The sequence below is a fragment of the Ruditapes philippinarum genome, unplaced genomic scaffold (assembly GCF_026571515.1).
Source record: "Ruditapes philippinarum isolate M1 unplaced genomic scaffold, ASM2657151v2 ctg638_1_1_1_1, whole genome shotgun sequence".
Taxonomy (NCBI): domain Eukaryota; kingdom Metazoa; phylum Mollusca; class Bivalvia; order Venerida; family Veneridae; genus Ruditapes; species Ruditapes philippinarum.
In genome coordinates, this window is record NW_026861796.1 from 166,049 (window position 1) to 187,392 (window position 21,344).

General features: G+C 31.8%; 2 protein-coding genes across 2 annotated transcripts; both read left to right on the forward strand.

The window, feature by feature from the left end:
• Positions 1-6,500: 6,500 nt before the first annotated feature.
• LOC132716822 (uncharacterized) lies at positions 6,501-11,476 on the forward strand. Its single transcript, XM_060700162.1, has 2 exons — positions 6,501-7,663; positions 7,908-11,476. Exons 1-2 carry the CDS (start codon positions 6,559-6,561, stop codon positions 8,186-8,188), a joined length of 1,386 nt encoding a protein of 461 aa, XP_060556145.1. The 5' UTR covers positions 6,501-6,558; the 3' UTR covers positions 8,189-11,476.
• A 5,431-nt stretch (positions 11,477-16,907) lies between these two features.
• Positions 16,908-20,119, forward strand: LOC132716823 (uncharacterized). The gene is made up of 2 exons (XM_060700163.1): positions 16,908-18,749; positions 18,958-20,119. Exons 1-2 carry the CDS (start codon positions 17,642-17,644, stop codon positions 19,197-19,199), a joined length of 1,350 nt encoding a protein of 449 aa, XP_060556146.1. The 5' UTR covers positions 16,908-17,641; the 3' UTR covers positions 19,200-20,119.
• The last annotated feature ends 1,225 nt before the right edge of the window (positions 20,120-21,344 follow it).

Below are 21,344 nucleotides of genomic sequence, written 5' to 3' on the forward strand. Positions count from 1 at the left end.
CAATAAAACATTATTTATTGGAAAAGGCATTATCTGTGGGTCACTGTTTCATGGTATGTAAATTATTATGTATTCAGATATTACACATAATAATTAATATTCTTTTACTTAAATAATTCATAGAAGAATACGAAAAAATACTAAGTCCCAAATATGGCTAATAATAGTATTAACTTGGTTACCCATGTGACGAGATAGTCTTTTTGTAACTTAATATTTAAGAAAATCTCATGCTTAAGTGAAACCGTGATAAACGAATTGCTGCATATAGGGCACGGGTTCAGGTATACTAGTATTAAGTATACTCGGTTTTATGTAAAATTACAGGGGTAAAAGAAAAATATAATAAAGAACAACACGGGGCGAGGGGCAAAGGGATATATACAATATGGAGTCTTTTTGGGACATTATGGGTAATTTGTAGCCAGCACCTCCCAATTTTGAAAATAACCATGATACTGTATGATAAATAGTTTAGTACTCAGCCTGTTAAGAAACTAATGAAGTTAAAAAAAATATTACATTAAAGGGACTCCACTGAGGTTTAAAAGCCTAACAACATAACATTTGAATGTCTTACAAAAATGAGCTTGGGCACTTATAGCAGAAACAGATATGCAAAGAAACTTTTGAAATATAATTTGAAATAAATTGAAAATCGTATTTTTATGCTTTTTCTTAGCCCGATGTGAGTGAAAAACGTTTAAACGCTTTTCATTTTGGGTCATTTATTTACAATTTGAATAATTATTCTGAAAATACGAAGTGCGCGAATGATCTGAAGTTTTGCACAAAGATTAATGGTCTAAACCTACATCAAATGGTACATTTATTTGAGTCCCATCATGTCAAAAAACCTCAGTTGAGACCCTTTAAGAATAAACTTCCTAACAGCACCGTTTCACGGCCTCTTATTAGGGCCACTTTTAAAATAAGCTCTTAAAATAGATTTATACACTTTGTACAATGGCTGTGCACTGACTCAAAAATTTAAAAAATAAAACTCTGTTATTTATCTATAAACCTTACATACAGTATTTTATACTGTAGTATATATCTCTGGCAACTACCCCTCGCGTAATGTTATAAAGTTCGCGTCTTAACCTAGATAATTTAAATGGGTTTTGTCTAGTTAGACTACCTATATTTCCTATAAAGTTTCATTTTCCACGGCATTGATTCTATTCTAGTATATTTGCCTGTTAGCTGGAGAAAATGTGAACCCGCGGACCTCGCACAGACATATTGTTCAAGCCGTAATCAGAATCGGATAGATTGACCAACCACCTCAATGGTCCCCCTCCCAAGGACTCATCCTGACTGTTGCACCCCCATGCTCGCCTTTTAACGGCGAACAAGGAAGTTTACTCAATAAAAGTGTGAGAGAGGTGAAGACCACTAATAGGGATTCGAACCATCAACCGGTTATTTCACCAACAATCAATAGTAGTACGAATTAGAGTTAGAGGGATCGCGACCCCCCTCCTCTTCCACTCCAAATAACAAAGAGATCAGGGGGCCACCGCCGGTGGCAGAGGGGTCACCCATCACCACGGATGTATCAAAGGATCGAACCGAGAATAATTGTGGACAGACGTGCACTCCCTGGTCTATGTGCATACGTCATATTTGAAAAGGCCCTCGAGGGACGTATCCCCCGGGGGATACAAGGATCTATCTCTTTCCGGGTTGATGTCAATTCCTGACTTACCCGTTAAGAGTATTACTATGGTTTCGTCATTGGCTAATAAATCTACCCAAACGACTCACCGGCCAATCAAAAGCATGTTCATTTTAGGTCTACATATGTAAAAAGGACAATAATAGATCTACAGAAACCATATCGATATGCTTAGATGAATTTTTTTATCAAAAATATAATCAACAATAAAAGCAAAGCAACCCATAACCGACAGGAAAATTTTATACAGAATGTCCTATCAAATAGATTTGGTTTTAAGCCCGAGCCCGAAAAATTAGGCAATGATGGAATTGTGGACTTACAAACAAAAACTCACAGGGCCTTGATATCCGTGGGGGGCAACCATGTTGGGAAGGGGGAAAAGGGTCCCTTGCACCCCAGGTAAACTTAAGAAGGGGAGAGCTTCAATAAGCAATTTTATCAAATCTCCCCATAATGAAAAGTTTTCTAAACCAGCCCAGTCATGTATAAATCTTTATAATTATTTCAAACAATATTCAGGGGCTTTCAAGCCAAATACAGAAATTAAACATTTTATTGATAATAACCCTCATATTGACATTTTATGTATCCAGGAAACTAAAATGAATTCCAATAAAGAAAAATCAATTCCTGGATACACCCCTGAATATAAAAAATACAAAAAATACTGTTAATTGTAAAAATATAGCAGGAGGGTTATCTTTTTTCATTAAAAATTCAATTAATTATGAGGTCATTACTGTGGACAACCCCATTAATTCCACAAGGAAAGTGGCGTTCGGAGTACAAGCAATTAAGATACACTTGACAGGTGCCTCCTTAGTCCTTGTTAATGTATATTCAAGGGGTGCAGACCAGTTATCACTGAGTAAAATAACTGATCTCATTACTCAAGATAATAATCTACATAACTGTGTGATAACTGGGGACTTAAATCCTCATCACCAAGTATAGGGGTCATCACGCACAAAGTATAGGGGAAGGGAAATTTGGACATGGGTCGAAAACACGGGTTTAGTGCTTTATAAGATTGCTCACCAACTAGGTTTGATAAAGGTTCTAGAACATTCTCATTTATAGACCTTACCCTGGCCTCCCCCAAAATTTCGTCTTCTTGTCATGGGGTGTAGTTGAAGAAAATATGGGATCTGACCACTTCCTTATATCTATTTCACTAAATGCAAAAATTAATGAAAGTTAAAATTCAAGTAAACTAGTAAAATTTAATTATGAAAAGGAAGATTGGTCTACTTTTCATGCTTCGTGTGAGGATATCACTTATGAGGGAGTCTACAGTAATGACATCAATATTTTTCTACTAAATTTAACAGATTAAATAATTTATATGACTGGGCTGGCTATATTGGCCTTCACCCCCAGGTCAGGTAAGCATAAGTCTGTCCCGTGGTGGAATGAAAATTGTCAAAATGCGGTACAGGAAAGAAAAAATGCTATAATAAACTTTAAAAAAAATCAAGACCTGGGAATTTAACCACTTATGAAATAGCAGAGGCCAATTGTAAAAATATCATATTAGAATCTAAAAAAAAAACTGGTCAGAATTTTGTGAGACTGTGTCTACTCAAAAATGTAGTGCAAAATATTTTGTTTAAACATTTAAGAAAACGAAAGGCTCTGCTACAAATCCTGTACCATTATTGAAATTAAATCAAAATTATGGTAAAACTCCCTTTGAAAAGGCTCAATTTCTATAAAAGCACTACAAACAGGTCTCTGATTTTTGGACTGATAAGAATAGCCTTTTATTCCTATTCAAATCTTTAATACGTTCAAAGATAGATTATGGTGCTCAAATCTATTTTTGTGCTAAGAAAACTCAATTAAATAAACTCGATACTGTTCAAAACACTGCCCTCCTTTTGGCCCTGGGGTCCATTCACCCCACATCTGCTAGGGACCTGGAGGTGGAGGCCGGTATTCTACGATTATCAATTAGAAGATAATGTCAAATTTTAAAATATAACACCCGGGTTCGAGCCTCAGATTGGGTCAGGTCACTATAAATTAAATATGTTTTAAGACCCAGTCCTCCCCTTTGGACCTATTGGAGGACTGCGGTATTAAGGATTCAGACCTTATTGTGAGGCGGCCCATGGAGGTTCCGCCGTGGACCCTAACCTTGCCCGAGGTCGACATTACATTACAACATAAAGTGAACAAATCTGATTTGCCGCGTCTCGCAAATTCAGAAACAAAAATTTTAATAAACAAATATATAGGTGAAACTCATATTTATACAGATGGATCCAAGAACCCGAACTCTGGCAGGGTAGCCTCGGCGTTTGTTAACCATCCCTACAATTTGAAAAAAAATAATATTTTAACCAATCAAAACTGCCGAGCTCCTAGCAATTAAAAAAATTTATGTGCTGGATTAATGACAGCAATATTGATAAAGCATAATTGTTTTTGTCTGATTCACTCTCTTCACTGATCTCACTGAAATCTAACAACAGTCAGTCTAGACCATTGTTTGTTGCCCAGCAAATATAGGGATCTTAGGCAATGAACAGGCAGACAGGGCGGCCAAAAAGGGCCTAAACCTCAACAGTGTCAACAGTGAATCAATCTCACTCAATCTTTTATTAAAACATTATTAAAAACACGTTTGACATTTCTAAACAATTAAATAAATGTGGATTGCTGAGGCATAATGTGCATTAAAAAACTTCTATCCTACTTCAACATGATAATTTCTATCTTAATCATATCAACAAAATGACCAAGTTATTACAAAAAAGAAATACGTTTTAAAACATTTTTTGGTGAAACATCAGACATTTTTATGTATAATGGGACACAACTAGTATAAATTGACAATAACAATCTGATGCAGTTGTCTCCCTTCTGCGTAACGTAATTTGAACAAGCCTCAAGTTCTTTGGGTTTTTTTTTCATCCCTTCTTATGATTATTAGCTTTCCTTATAAATACCTTAAATAAAATTGTTCTGTATGTAGAAATATGAAATAAAACCATGGCATTTGCCACTCTGTCGAAATTGTATTTCTCAGTTATCAAATTCTATACTGATCGTTAAAAAACTTTTATATTTGACTAGTTATTTCTCTTTGGTTTTTGTTTATTGACAAACTGTGTCAATCAGAAATCGAGTAGTCGAGCAGTGCAAATACTTTCCGATATATTTTCTGAGTTCTTTATGAAATCCCAAGTAAATAAAACATTCAAATAAACCACCTTAACACCTCGGGACCTATTTCGAATTTCTTGCTTTCTTTCAAAACATTTTTTAATTACATTTTCATCCAATGGAAATAAAGGCATGGTTTTCTTATCTTTGTATACAAATAATGAACTGTACAACTGTCTGATTTCATGTAACAAGGGTAGTTCTTAATATCGTGGAACCAAGCTGGAATAAAATCCTGGTAAAACGCATTGTGTCTCCATCTTAAGTGGCACTGTTTGCATTAGTCAAAACTCGTATCAACATCCACATCATAAAGGAAAATGTATTTAACATTTAAGTACCTTTTTTCCTACTGTGTTTACAAATTTAAAGAATCTCTTGCTCCTTAGGGATCTAACAGAACCATGAGCCATAACATCGTTCATTTTGTCAAATAACAAGATACAATGACCAGAAAAATAGAATAACACTTGATAGCATTGAGTGAAATTATTATTTTTAATTGTATGTTTTTTTTTCACCTGCGACTTACTGCTTAAGTGCTATTTTGGCCGACTCTTTAATTTTTTATCACAAATTGCGTGCCGTCATATAATTATGTAGTGCTTGGATCCACTTATACGTGTATTACTTTATGTATATACTTCATATTTATTATAATTACATTTAATTACTTGTTTAAATGTTCCTTTAAAATTTCGGTCAGCCTTAAAAATCTTTGTTCCCTTTCATAACCCATGCCAGTTTGAGAAGGGTAGTTAACTAGTAAAAGTTGAAAATATGTCGGATTATATGGCCTGATAAGAATTCACTGTTAGTGTTTATATAGCATAAGTTATAATTTTTGTAGTTTGGTGTTTTATGTAATCAAATGTTTAGGCAATCATCTCTATAATTTATTTCTAAACAACAATTTTAAATCTCCGTTGTAATTTCCCCTTCCGTAAATGTGAGCTCTATGTTTATGATAATCATAAATTCATTTTCAAATTCTAATTCTTCATCCTTTAGGTTATAATATATAAAGCAATGTCAGTTTGAATATAGAAATCAACTTCAGATTCAATTTAAAAATGTTATTATTTATTTGAAAAATATAAAACGTTTCGGCTCAAAAGTCTTGGTCAGGTATTATTTTTTTACAGGAAAAGAAATATAAAAAGCAAAACTCACTAAGTCCAATTTTCTATCTTTAATACATAGAACTAATTACATGTACATAGATATGACATAAGTAATCGGGATGAATACAAAAAACAACAACATGTCAGCCGCGTGGTTTATTTATAATTTACATGTTTTTGCGTATTACCTTTTCAACTAACTTTTACTTACAAAATCAAGAAAATATACATTCATGAAAAGTATTAACGCACAAAAACAACAAATTATCTTATTTCAACAAGATAATAGCGTACCTGATTAAGTTCAAAGTTCAACTGATTAAATGTACTTCCGAGTTTGCACAACTTTTTTAAAGTTTTTTTTTATAATTCAAACCATTACAAATAGGTTGTTTCCATGTTTAATCAACGTTAGGGGAAACAAATATTATACTTATTTTGGCCTAGTTTAACAAACGCCCTTGCAAACTTTACATGTTATAAGATATATATATATATATTATACTTCACTGGGTATTTATACGATTATACTACACTAGATCGTACCTGCTACATTATTCAAGGATACTAGTATTACAAATGGCGGGCATTAAAGTAGGAGATAAGAAATTGTCTTTATGTTGTTTTATATTTTTCTTACATGCTTTTGGTTCTTCTGGACAGGTCATCGGAATTGGAGGATTGATAATAAATGTTGTGAGGACCGGTGTGGAGATTGTGAAGATTGTAGACAACAAAGGCATGCGTTTGTCTCACATTAATGACATCGTCGATGGACTGAAAGGAAATATCAGATCATCGACTAGTGGAATTAAGACAAGTATCGGTCTTTCTTCAAGACTTGGTTTAATAGACGACACCGTGATTAATATACATAGCTCATTAATTGATGTAGTGAATATTTTAGAGGCCACGACCATGACAAACAGAGACGAATATACACGTTTATTTGTCAAACGCTTTGAAGACAATGAAATGATTAAATATATACGCTTTCTACCACAGCTTCTGACATATAATATACCTGGAGCATCTGGGAAGTTGATTGATTTGCTAGCAGACAACACTCGATGCAATATGACGTCACTCGATGCGTTCAAATATTTCTATGTGAACCTCTTGTCAGATGGAATAGCTATCGACCTACTTTACTTACATTTAAGCACTAAACTTCCTTTGAATAAGACAATTAATGAATGGAATGCATCGCTTATAAAAGTAGCAAATATCTTTGATAATAAACAAGCATCTTGTATGACGAAATTTCCTGAATTCGCGCAAGAGGACGTGAACAATGCTGTTGCTGCTGTTACACTTTGGTCAAATAATAAACAAAGATACCCATGGAAAAGATCGGATGTCATCTTTTTAAAATCGATGGGCACTTTCCAGTTTCTGTACCACAAGTCGAGAGAAAATCATCTCTTTTGGCAAAAATCTTCACCGAGAGTTAAAATAGCTGTATTCAACGATATCAATGACACCTTTGTTAAACCAGATATTTTTGTCAATTTTTCACAAACACTCAAGTCATCTATGGAAGGGAAATGGGATGATGAAGCCGCCCTGCATGTCGGACAGCTTGTAGAAAAACATCTTGAGGAACAAGGATTGGCTATAACTTCCCTTGTGGTTTTCTTCGAAGGTGGAAAGTTTTCTATCGAAAATGTCCAACTCGATTCTGGTAGGTTTATTTAACTCTTTGAGGAATGGGTTTTCTTTTAAATGCCTAGTTCATGTTTAAACTTGTATACAATTATGAGGATTCTTATATTTATACTGTGTGACTGTACAAATTCAAATAGTTATGAATACTAGAAACAAACTTACTTTATCTTATAAATGCTTGCTTATAACAAAATTTTATTGTAACGACATCATTTACAAAACGTTATAGGTTTAACACAATTATATATTGCACGTTACAGATTCACAAGTCATTCAGTTAACCATACAAGATGTCAAACTGAGTCACTGTACTGGAAGCTCTTTCATGTGTACTTTGGATGTTAAGAATTGGTTCGGTGGAACAGAAGAGGTTTCCGGTAAAATGAATGTATTTGCGTACTTGACCAAAGCAGATTTGGGTCGGGAGTATACTGTTGAGAAGCCAACGTATAAAACCGGATTAAGTGCCCGAAATCACCCCGTTTCTGTAGCCGTTTATTTGATAACTGTTTTATTTATTTTTGCAATTGAGTTCCTGTAAATGGATTTTAAAGATTTAATAGGAGTGTCGTCCAAATAGTTATAAGACTAAATCTTCTGACTTCATATTGCATTAAATTTCGAATATGTTCATATGTACGGCGATCATTAAACAATTTGAGCTTAAGTTAACTATATAATTATTTGGAAAAGCGTTTCTTCCATATTTACCATGGTTACATGTTCCCGGCGCACAAAAAAATTGAAAATATGGCAGGGTCGGTTTGATTGAACCTATACATCGACGGTACTGTCAAGTGAGAACTGCCGTCTACGCCCTATAGCACCGGCATTTATTCATGGTAATTGTGTAATTTTGAACATCAGTGATTACGTATTACAAGAAAATTGCAGATATGATAGGTGTAAACTTTGAAAATGTGATATTTTATGTATTACGATTTACGATGTATTTTGATGAAATCCAGTAAATATTTTATATTGCATTACGTTTATTTTGGGTGATTTTGTTATTGTTTTATTTTCATTTTTATATTGCCATATTGTGATATGTTTTGTGTGTTCTATGAAATAGAATTTATAAGTATCTGTTTATTGTGAACGCTATTTAAGATCCATGATTATGTTTTAGAAAGGCTTTTATTTTCATTTCTCTAAACATTTTTAATTTTGAGTTACTTTTATAGCTTCTGAAAGGTTACTTATTGGCCAAGTTCATGAACCATCTTTTTATCTGTTGCTTTTTTGCAATAAGTGCATTTGTAGTGAATAAGCCCTTTGTATGGCATGTATGGAAGTTTAAATACAACTATGCGTACATTTTGCTACTTTTATGACAAATTATTCCATATAGTTATATTGCAAATTCCTTCGGTAAAAACATTTAACATTTTCTAACACCATTATTTAATTCAAAGTGTAATAAAATCATGTTTGTCATGTATTTGTTTCTGATGCACAACGTGCCTTTATCTTTCCTGTACTAAAAGTAATAACAATTTACGTGCTACCAATTTAATTGTGTAAATACGTTCTAATAAATTTTAGCCGGCTTAGTGTTTTAACTTTTTTTTATAGATAGTCGCTTTACTAGACTGATAAACAGTTTGCCAATTTACCAAAGTAAATGTGTTACGATTCATTTGAAGTAGATAATGGGCAAAAAATAATTTCAAACACTAGCATGATATTTAATTACGTTAAATCTACTTAAGATACAATACATTTGGCGTGATTAGGGTCAGTTGATGTATATAAAAAGGAGTAATATTTCATATTTTTGATTCGTTGATTCTTTTAAAAACGAAATCTACTTTAACAAAAATAAGTTTATCATAGAAATAGATCGTAATCTAAGCGCAATAACTGGTTAACTCCTATTAAATTGTATAAGGAGTTAACCCGTGTTTGCACTAAGGTTACGAAATAATACTTAAACTTTGTTTGTGTTACTTATATTTCATACCATTGTTTTTTGTGTTTTTTTTCGTTAACCTGTATTTTTACTATTTTAAGTATTTCCATTGTGTTTGATATTTTTGTTCAAATTACAATAATAATAATAATTGATAATAATAATTATAATCATCATCATCATTATTATTATTATCAACAAAATGCACAAGACGGCTGTGTTACAATGATACTAAGGATGATAGTTATATAATAGTTATAATCATGTGAGAAACAAAAAAATAAGCTTGAAATGTCTCGTTTGATAAATAATTTAAATCGAACTTTTCCTTTTTATAATAACCTGGACAGACAGAAACGAAGACATATCGTAAAAGCGAAATATTATCCAGACCGTATACAGGTTCTAACAAATTAACTTTCATTTCAGTAATAGATGCTAACTGTAAAATTTATAATGTATAAATATAATTAATGAAACATTTTTGGATTCAACTTCTTCGAATGACAAGAATATTGCTTTTCATTTTCCAATATTTTTTCTATAGCTTATATTAGAAATAAATGAAAAAATAAAACGTTTCATATTTGAGATTTGGATTTGCATGTAAGAAAAAGAAAATGCGCAGGATACTTATAGTTTCAGATGTTACACTGATGAAAGGTGTGAATATTATTAATATTATCAGTCATATGTTGCGTCCAGATCAGAATATACGTCCAGAGGATGATCCGCTCAAGGGCGGGAACCCGAGGGGCGGATATTCCAATCCGAACCGCAAACATGTGTCAGATATTTTTTCTTGCATATTCTACCATATTCCATTATATTTTAAACTCTTTACCTTATAAAACAATTTTCCGTGGATATTTATATCATTACATTCGTAACTTCTGCAGTTTCTTACAATAGCGTTTGAAATTCATAACTGTAAAATTACGTCATCCTAAGCGTGCCACTGTACAGCACGCGGCTCATCTTGCACCACTCATACCAGATAAAATTTCAGGCATGGGTAAAACTGACGGAAATGCCAGTCTGATTTGCAAGAAATAAATATAACATATCGACGAAAAGACATATTATTTTTAATATCAAAAACAGAAATATTGTAAATATCTTAAGATGTTGTACTTAATATTTCAACAGAAGTCATTACATGTTGCATACTTTCTTATTTCTTCATGTTTCTACAGGTAAATAGTTATATACTGTATTTAATTAATATGGTCATGTCCTTTTGTGTATATTGTTAAAAAAGCTGGGTATTTTGTCGCTTAAAATCAATTGGAATATTTTTAAAAATGTAAAAGAGCTTGAATAGAACAGAATTTCACACCAGCGAAAGAGCACATTTTGTAACTGTATTGATAGCATTGGTGGTGAATATCATTATCTGTTAGAGTTTTTTTGCACTAAGATAAGGGCATTTAGATCACCAATATATAAGAAACCCTAATATTATGACATTTAAATCTGACATGTATACATATACAAAACATTATGATAAGTACAAGCACTTTTGTAGATATGTCAAGGAAATTATTAAAAACTTTTGATAATAGATAATTTTGCAATATGATGTATGTCTAACAATTAATACCACAATGAACAATTTATACCATAATATGTGGCTTGTTATAAAATCTGTCTCATATTTAACGTTTTTAATTTATTTAAGTAACGAAAGTTTTAGATCATTTTATCTGAGTCGATGACAGATCTCATATTGATTACATTATTGTTATTTAATATAAAACAGATGTGATATAAAAATGTGATATGAAAATACGAGATATGTCCATGCATGTTTTCATTGTTATGTATGCCTCTATAGTTAATTTTGTAAATATGTTATAGCTCATATTGTCAAATTATTCGTAAATCGAGTGTTAAATAAACTTGTAAACTTGACATACCTTAGCAGTGGTAAAGAAATTTTTAATTGTTTCAATTTTCTGAATAGTTGTGCCATGGGCTGGTTAAATTATTGATACACTTCACAACATTTCGATAATGGAGACAAAATTTTTTAATTATAATAATTAAGCTTTGTAATCACCCACACGCATGACTCTAATAGGAATATAATTACTTCACAATGATCCCCTCCATTCTTTCTGAAGTTTCAAACAATATACATTTAATTTACTAGTATTTATAATCAAACAATGTTATAAGTTTTGTCTTGATAAAACGCACTACCATGTATTTAAGAGTTATTATTATAGGTCTATATGATATACTAATGTATTTAGAAATATTGATGAAATAAAATACATAGTTTCCTATTTTCACTGTCAAAATTATTTTTTCACTGCAGTGAAACATATTTCGTAATGCCGGACAATTGTCTTCTCAATTCAGCCAATACACGAAATGCAAAAGGAAATCTTTCGAATCTGGCGGTAAGAAAAAAATATACAGACCAATTAAGTTTTTGGTGGTATGAAAATTATCATGTTTCAATCATGGCAACTGGCACCCGTGAAAAAGTTATTTTCATACCGCTTGATGAAAATTAATTCCGTATTAATAATAATAATAATGAAAAAAAACAACAACAAAAAACAACAACACTTTAATATCCTCCATTTATATTCAACGTTATTGAAGCCACTTTAAAAAAATATCATTTATCCCCACAACAGCGACAATACCTGTAAAACTATTGCATGTAGTAAATTCAATTGGCAATATATCAAGAACAAAGCATAAATGAATTGACCGACCAGGAAAAAAACAGAGAGTGTTAACACTGAGAACTGTATCCATTTGTCAGTTAAGAATATACGTTTTCATGCCACACATGCATTTATGTGTAAACACGTATGCCGCATATTATACAATATCATAATAATTCAAACCTTCAACAAACTCCGTATCAACATGATAATTTCTATCTAAAATATTTCAACAACAACAAAAAAATACCAGACATTTTTTTATTTATAATGGGAAGTATAAATTGACAATTACAATCTGATACAGTTGTCTCCCTTCTAAGTAACAAGACTCAAGTTGTTTGTATTTTCATCTCACTGATGATTATTAGCTTTCCGCCATCTCCTAAAAATATATAAAAATAATATTGAACTGTATGTAGAATATAACCATGGCATGTGAAATTCTGACGAAATTGTAATTCTCAGTTATCAAAGTCTATACTGATCGTTAAGTAAAAACTTAAAGATATGACTGGTAATTCCTATCTTGTTGTTGTTTGCTAAAATACACTCACATGAAAAATTCGAGCACGTGCAAATTCTTTCCGATAATTTTGTGAATTCTTTACGAAAATCAAAGATACATAAAAACATTCAAATACACCAACTTAACTACGGAAGAGCATTAGTGCCAGGTGAATGTTTTTTAGTAACTCGAAATTTCGACTTACTAACCCGAAATTTCGAGTTACTTATCTCAAAATTTCGAGTTTCTAAGTCGAAATTTTGGGTTAGTAAGTCGAAATTTCGAGTTACAAACTCAAAATTTCGAGATAAGTATGTCGAAATTTCGAGTTAATAACTCGAAATTTCGAGTTAATAAAAACATACACCTGGCACTAATGCTCCTCCGTACTTAACACTTCGGGACCCATTTTAAATTTCTTGCTTTCTTGCAAAAACATTTCTTAATTACAAGTTCATCAAATGGAAAGAAAGACACAGTTTTCTTATCCTCGTATTCAAATAATAAACTGAACAACTGCCTGATTTCATGTAATGAGGATAGTTCTTACTATTATCCCACACTTTTTTCGTAGTGCGTATTTCCCATAGGCCTCTGGGAGTAAAATTCTGCTTAAAACACGTTGTCTTCATCTTCAGCGGCACTGTATTGTTTTTGTATTGGACAAAACTCATCGACAATAAGCTATTGCATTGCTTTGCATTATCTTAAAACAACTGAATTATTTTATCTAATCATCTATGTATAGGTTATATAAGTGTTTATAAGTATATACAAAAGTAAGTTGGTAAAGCACGGCGCAAATTTTTAGTAAGCACTAACCAATTTAGTGTTTATTTTTTCTAACGAAACTGATGATTTACTAGACTGATTGAATCAAGTCCATTTACCAAAGTAAATATGTGATGATTCATTTGAAATACTGCAATTCTAGTGGGTAAAAAAAACCTTCAACACTAGTTACCTTACAAAACGTAAAAACAAGTTCGTTTCAAAGATTTTTTTCAAGTATAGTATTTCCTTCTTTTGAAATAGTGATATGCCAACGTGGCCGTTGTTAGAATTGTTTTGGCGGAAAATCCTTTTGGCGGGAAAGCATTGCAGTAAGACTACCTTAAACATTGTATTGACCGTTGTGGGTATAGATTTTGTTAGTTATTTTGTGCTGTGATATAGCAATAGCTGTCATGCGGACATGGAAAAAGTACCCTTTCAATGCATTCATGCATAAATGCCATTGTGAAATTAGTAACATAACATTAAGGACTTTTCTGACACGGTATACGCGTCTAATTTTTAATTAATCTTTACGAGTCTGGATACTAACTATTTACATTCGTAAGTTCTTTTGCTATCAAGTTAAAATTCAGATATTCCGGTTCTGTTTGTTTAACCATGCCTTCTCCTACACATTATAATTTCTATATTGCCATGCATCATCCTACAGATTATTTTATGCTGCCTCAACGATTTATAAGTTTGGTCAAACATTAACGAAACCACCACTTACAAGCACGTCCAAGATCGCGTTAACTCATACGTATGAAAATAGCGAAAACATACAAGGAAAACGAACTTATCCGGTTTTATCAGTTATTCATTGAAATGGATACAAAGTTTATAATTTTCATGTATTTTACATATTCATGAAGTTTTTATATATTAGTAACCGCTAACGATTGAATAATTTGTTAATAATAAATGTTTGACAAACTATTTAGGTAAGAAAGCTTACTTTCGGTTCTTTTTTTTTTCTCGTATTTTAGGTTTCTTTCGTTATTCCAAAAGTGCAAATCTATTATTTCGGGTATTTCGTATCAACAAAAAGTTGTCATTTATAAACTTTCCAATAAAATTTCGATTTGAATGACTTCAATTACATAAATGTTTTTTTCCTTTTAGCTTAAACGACGTTCACAATAAAAGAAATAAAATAATTATATTACCGTAAAAAATGAACTGAGACGAAATAAATTGAGTACGGAATGAAAGGTTGTGTTTGGTTTCTTATTTACTTCTTTACTTTTACACTCTATATTTTGTTTCTACTTAAAAAGTTGTTCCAACATATGTATATATTTTAATATATTTTAAAAATTTAACGTAAAATAAATTCAATAATATGCCCTTTAACATAATCCTTATGATTCTATTTCCATGTTCCCTAAGATACGATACGCAAATAAACCAGTTTTAGAGCGGCCAAGTAATTCTTTTAAAGTTACTTATTGTCAACATTCTTTTTCAAATTCCTAAATTCTAACGATGTTTCTGAGAACGAACTTTCCTGAACCTCGTCATGGACTCACGATGTGCACGCTTCAATCATTTGGCTATTTAAGTTATCTTTCAAAGTCATTCAATAACTTGTACTTTCATATCCTCAAAGAATGCAGAATGCAACTTGTACTTTTATATCCTCAAAGAATAAGAATGCAACTTGTACTTTTATATAGATTGCAACTTGTACTTTTATATCCTCAAAATCATGCAGAATGAAACTTTTACTTTTATATCCTCAAATAATGCAGAATGCAACTTGTACTTTTATATCCTCAAATAATGCAGAATGCAACATGTATTTTTATATCCTCAAAATCACGCAGAATGCAACTTGTACTTTTATATCCTCAAATAATGCAGAATGCAACTTGTACTTTTATATCCTCAAATAATACAGAATGCAATTTGTACTTTTATATAGAATGCAACTTGTACTTTTATATCCTCAAAGAATGCGGAACGATTCTGTTTGTCTTGTTAGGTAAAGTTGTTAAGAATTATGAGCAGAAAACAAATGTATTCGTCTGCAAGTTTTTGACATTGTTACCATCTACGAGCGCTTTAAACTAAAGTTTTGTTATGGGGAGGTTTTTGAATTGTTTGCTAAGGTAAATAACTCTTAACAAATGCATGGCAGTTCCGAATTTAACTCGCAATATGTAATATGATCGTGTTATGTCCTATGTGACTATTTAACATAGCTATCTGAAGGTCTTGTTAAAAAATGAGTGAATTTTGTTTCTCTTATTTTTGAAAAATACATACGGGTGGTTTGCACGAAAGAGAAGTCAGAATAATTAAATATAATAACGTTCAATGCACATTATTTGAAAGATAACACGTGGGTTACTTTGACTTGTCTAATGACAGATACTGTTATTCACCGTTTGATAATTTTACAATACTGTGTACATATACCGATAACAATACTATTATATACCTTATCACTTAATTTCCTGTTTTGGTGAGAAAAAAGCCATGAAGATTTGATTCAAGATCTCAAGTTTACATTCTTTATGTTTTTCTTCGATTTGTTTTCTTTTGTTTCGTTCTACTTTTATCTTATTTTCCTATAAAAATGATAACATATTTTATTTTGGATGTAACAATTTATTGAATTATCTGTATCGCCAAAATCTGTACCGATGTCTAGCTAGAAGTGGAGAGAATTTAAACAAGCTTTGAGCTTCCAGTTCAATCCACTTTATCATGATTTTGTATAAATATTGTGTTTGGTGTGAATATTGTAACTTGATGAAAAAATAAATATGTTTAAACCAAGTTTACATTTTTTGTTGAAAAATATTGCATGACTTTTGTTATCTGGTGTTTCTGAATCATTTTATTATTTTATTTTATTTTAAAGGTACATTATACCCCAGAAATCCATAATATAGTATTTTGGCTTCCAAATAAAGTACTAATTCCCTATGATTGTACCTATTGCTAATATAGCAACAGAACCTTAATAATAAACGAGTATTAATTGTAGCAAGATACCAGAAATTTAAATTTTTATGAAATAAAAATGATAAAATTTCTCAGGCTTAATAGGCCTTTAATGTTTCGGAGCTAGGTTGACCTTTAGATAACTCAAGTGTGCTTTATGTCCATTTTGACGGGGACATTTAATAACTTTGGAATTTAATTTGATAACACATTTAGTGTGGCTATAAAATGTATTAGTATTTGTCAGTATCCCTGGGATAAATCTGTTATCGTAATTGCCGAGAGTGAGACGAACAGTGCCGAAAAGATGATAAATCATTGTGCAAATAAAGAAAATATATTCTCTGATATTTCGTTTAAACTGTTTATCAATCCTAATCGCATGAGGCATACATGTACATTTATATCATGCTATATATTGTGATAGTGTTGTAAATGGATGTAATCTAAATATTCGTGAAATTATCAAAATAAATGGCTCTCGGTCGTCTTAAGTTTATCATTTATACGTTAATAGTTGTCAAAGGAGAGGTATCGGTGTTGTTTAATCAGATTTTAGATATTAATAAAAAAATGAACGCCAAAAATTTGCAAACATGTCTTAACTCTCGAGCCATCACATTGGCGTCCGCACCGAAGCGTGACGCCCTTATGGAATGAAAACAGATTTTGTGAAAGGAATATTGCAACTTCTCGGACCTTTTCGTCGGTGATAATAGCCGATCATTCCGATCGATTTGTATTAGTTCACTAGCTGTGTTGAATTCGTTCGCGACGGTTATTATTTGTTGGAATAGAGTACAGAGGAAAGTATGTTGATTTCCTCTTAAATGTTAAGCTAGAAAATTGACGCTGGATCTTTATACGTGTAAATATTGGTTTTATTGTATGTATTTCTACAATTTGATAGACAATGTTCATGCTTTAAACATGGTGTACATATTTTACGGATTTATCGACATATTTGTACCCGCGATAAACGAATTGAGGACTACTTTGTTATAATTAAACACAGTTTTGTGATTTCTGCAGACAGGGCTTACACTGCGACACGAATATGAATAGAACTGATATGTTATCTATTTGATGAATAGTATTCAAGTGTACAGATCTTACAAAACCGAAGTTTGATTGCATTATTTCAGATATATACAAATGGAGAGCGTTAAATTAGGAGATAAAAAGCTAAGTTTTATGTGTTTATGTTTCTGTCTGTGTATATTTGGCTGCTCCGGTCAGGTTCTTCAGGTTGCAGGATTTGTGGTCAATGCTTTAAATACCGGTTTAAAACTCCTTAAACTTTTCAATGGCAGTGACGGACCACATCGTATGGATAACAGTGACATCGTTAAAAAACTACAAGAACGTATAAGCGCTTCGACTGAAACATTTAAAACCAGTCTTGGACTTTCTGCAAAACTTGGCCTCATTGACGATACCGTTATAGATATACACAGCTCATTGGCTGATATAATAAATATTTTAGAGGCGAAGACCCCAACAGAAAGAGATGAATATTCAAAGTTATTTGTCAAACGCTTTGAAGACAATGATTTGATAAAATATATTCGATTTCTACCAGAGCTTCTTACATATTCCATTCCAGGTGCCCAAAGCAAACTTATCGATTTGCTAGCAGATAATACGCGATGTAATATGACGGCGCTGGACGCGTTCCGGAAGTTTTATGTCAACCTCTTGTCAGAAGGAATATCAATTCATCTGCTATATTTACACCTAAGCACGAAACTTCCACTGAATAAGACAATAGCAAAATGGGACGCATCGCTTGAAGGAATAGCAACTATTTTCGATCGTAAACAGGCTTCTTGTATGATGAAATTTCCTGTATTAGCGCAAGAGGATGTGAATAATGCTGTCGACACCGTTACACTTTGGTCGGACAATAAACAAAGATACCCTTGGAAGACCTCTGACGTCATGTTTTTGAAACCATATGGCACTTTCCAGTTTTTGTATCACAAATCTAGAGAAAATCATCTCTTTTGGCAAAAAACATCAACAAGGAATAAAATAGCTGTATTCAATGATATAAACGAAACACTGATTTTACCTGAAGTATTTGTTAATGTTTCAGAAACAATAAAGTCATCTATAGAAGGAGAATGGGATGATAACGCTGCCCAGCATGTTGGGCTTGCTGTTGAAAAGCTCCTGAATGATCAAGGTTTGACCATAAATGCCATAGTCGTTTTCTTTGACGGAGGAGATTTTTCATCCGAAAAGATCAAAATCGATGAAAGCAAGTATTTTTGCAATATATTTCAGTTGACTTCGCTTTGCTTTGCTTGATTCATACATGAATAAATAGGAAATAGGCTATATAATATTTGCACACTGAAAGCTAATACGATATTCATAGCTGTATTTTGATACTCTCATTCATTATAAGACTTTTCACCAAGTTCAATTCATTATTCAATCATTATTTCTTGTTTTGCCATTTACAGAAACGCCAGGCATCCAGTTGGTAATAGAAGATGTAAAACTCAGTCACTGTTATAAAGACGTCGTTAGCTGTAGTTGGTTTAAAGACACAAAAACTGTTGCCGGAAAAATGAAAGTATTTGCATACATAGCAAGGCAGACTACAGACAACCCAACATACAAAACAGGATCTAGTATCAGAAACAACCCCTTATCAGTAGCCGTTTACTTGTTGTTGGTTATTTTATTTCGTATAGTTTTGTAAACTCTTGTGAAAAAATCGTGTATGTTGCTTTGAAACGCAGAACCCTTAGAATGTAAACCTGTAATAACTTTGCTTTGACATCGCAAAAGTGCAAAACCATTATAAATCAAAGCACTGAAAGTGCTGTATGCTGTAAGCCCGAGAATTGTAAAGCATAGGTAGACAGACTATTCGCCCTTACTAGTTCCTTTCTTGACATTCCTATAGCATGTCGTCTGCTAGTTCAGAAACTGTTTATCGGTTATTCAAATGCCATGAGAAATTCAGTACAATTCAAATGCTATGAGGAATTCAGTGCCATTCAAGTTCCAAATGGAATTCAGGGTGCTTCATATTCCATGAGAAATTAAGTACAATTCAAATTCCATGTGGGATTCAATATGCTTCATATTCCGTGTGAAATTCAGTGCAATTCAGAGTCCATGTATTATTCAGTGTAAATCAAATTCCATGTAAATTCAACACAATTTCAATCCATGTACAATTCTGTAATTTAATATCAAATTTGTATTTATACCATGAAAAATTTAGTATGTTGCAAATCAATCCATCTCTGAATACTGCACAAGGTATATCTGGAACATCATGGATAATGAAAAAGTTCACCATCCCTCAAACTCTCTAGCAAAGATTTGTTTCTGTACAGTACGTTTGAAGCGATTTTATATTATTTCACCGATAGTTTTGGAAGCTCTTTCTCTTTAAGAAAGTAAACTAGGTTTCATTCTGTTTTAAACAATACATTGCCGCTTATAGCCTAAATGTTCCCTTTTATTGAAAAATTGCAAAACAAATCACATTTAATTGAAATAATTGGATAATGTTTTGTTTATATAGTTTAATATGTGACTTTAATTTCTAGTATAAATTTTACGCTAATTATATTTGACCTGAATTGTAGATATAATTGTTAATATGATGGTTTTACTAGAATAAAAAATATTGTTTTTCAAATAAATTTTGTTTCTGTTCAATGCATACCTATAATGAACATGGCATCATCACCAAATCGGCAAATGGAGCTGTATTTTTTCGTATTGATTGTCGATATTTAACGGATATGATTATAAGAGAAATTAATACAAGATTATTTTCAGATGATAGCTTTCTCGCAGTTTAACCATCTTAAATAATACAAACATTATTTAAGATGAAAAAATTCATTCAATTTGCAGATTGAGTCATGGAATAATAGCTGGTCAATATTAATCCTTTCAAAACTGAGGCTGTAACTTTCTTTTGGGTAGAGTCAGAGTAATTTTTTGTTACCTGAAACTTTAATAAAATAATTTTCTATTTAATTTTTGAAATCTCATAAACAGAACAGAACAGTTTAAAGAATGGAAAATTTAGGACTGAATTATTCGTCCGGTGTTTAGAGAGTTCCGATTTTCTCAGCGTCCGGTTTTTCAAATTTCACTGTATAATCTTTATTAAAGTCTCATCTGTATAAAGCATATGGGACAATTCAATTATAATTTGTAAAACATAAAGTTATAAAATTGCCTGTGTGATGATTCTGAACATATTGAAAGGGTAGACAACTCCTCCTCAGCCCACACTGCATAGTGAAGAGTAACCTCTCTTTTGTTAGCTAGTTAGCTAAATAACCACAGCTAGCCTCGTCCAAAAGGAATTCTAATGCACATAGCGATTTTGAAAGAGAACATGCTAGCAAATTGTTTTAGTTTTAACTAAATGTCAAACATTTATAGAACTGATTAGCAGCTGTTTCTTAACATTTGACTCTCATATATTTAAAAAAATCTATTTTGAAATTGTAATAAAGTATACCCGACATTTACAAATGTTATTGGATAAATCCAAATAGTTTACTTAAACTATTCCATTTTGTTATATACATCATCTAAATATCAACAGCTAAAAGCTAAAATACACTTGTTTATCTGTGATTTTCTTTTTTTAACATGTTTATTGTTATCTTAATCTTCATTTTCCTGTGATGATTTATAGATTGTGTAAGAAAAAAGATTAATATGTGAAGCAAACTCTATGATCAAGCCAAACATTAGTTGTTGATACACTTTGGGAAATAAATAGTTATTTATCAAATTTTTTAGAGTGGTTTGAAATCTTTGAATCAATGATAATAATAATAAAAATAATGATAATAATAATAATTAT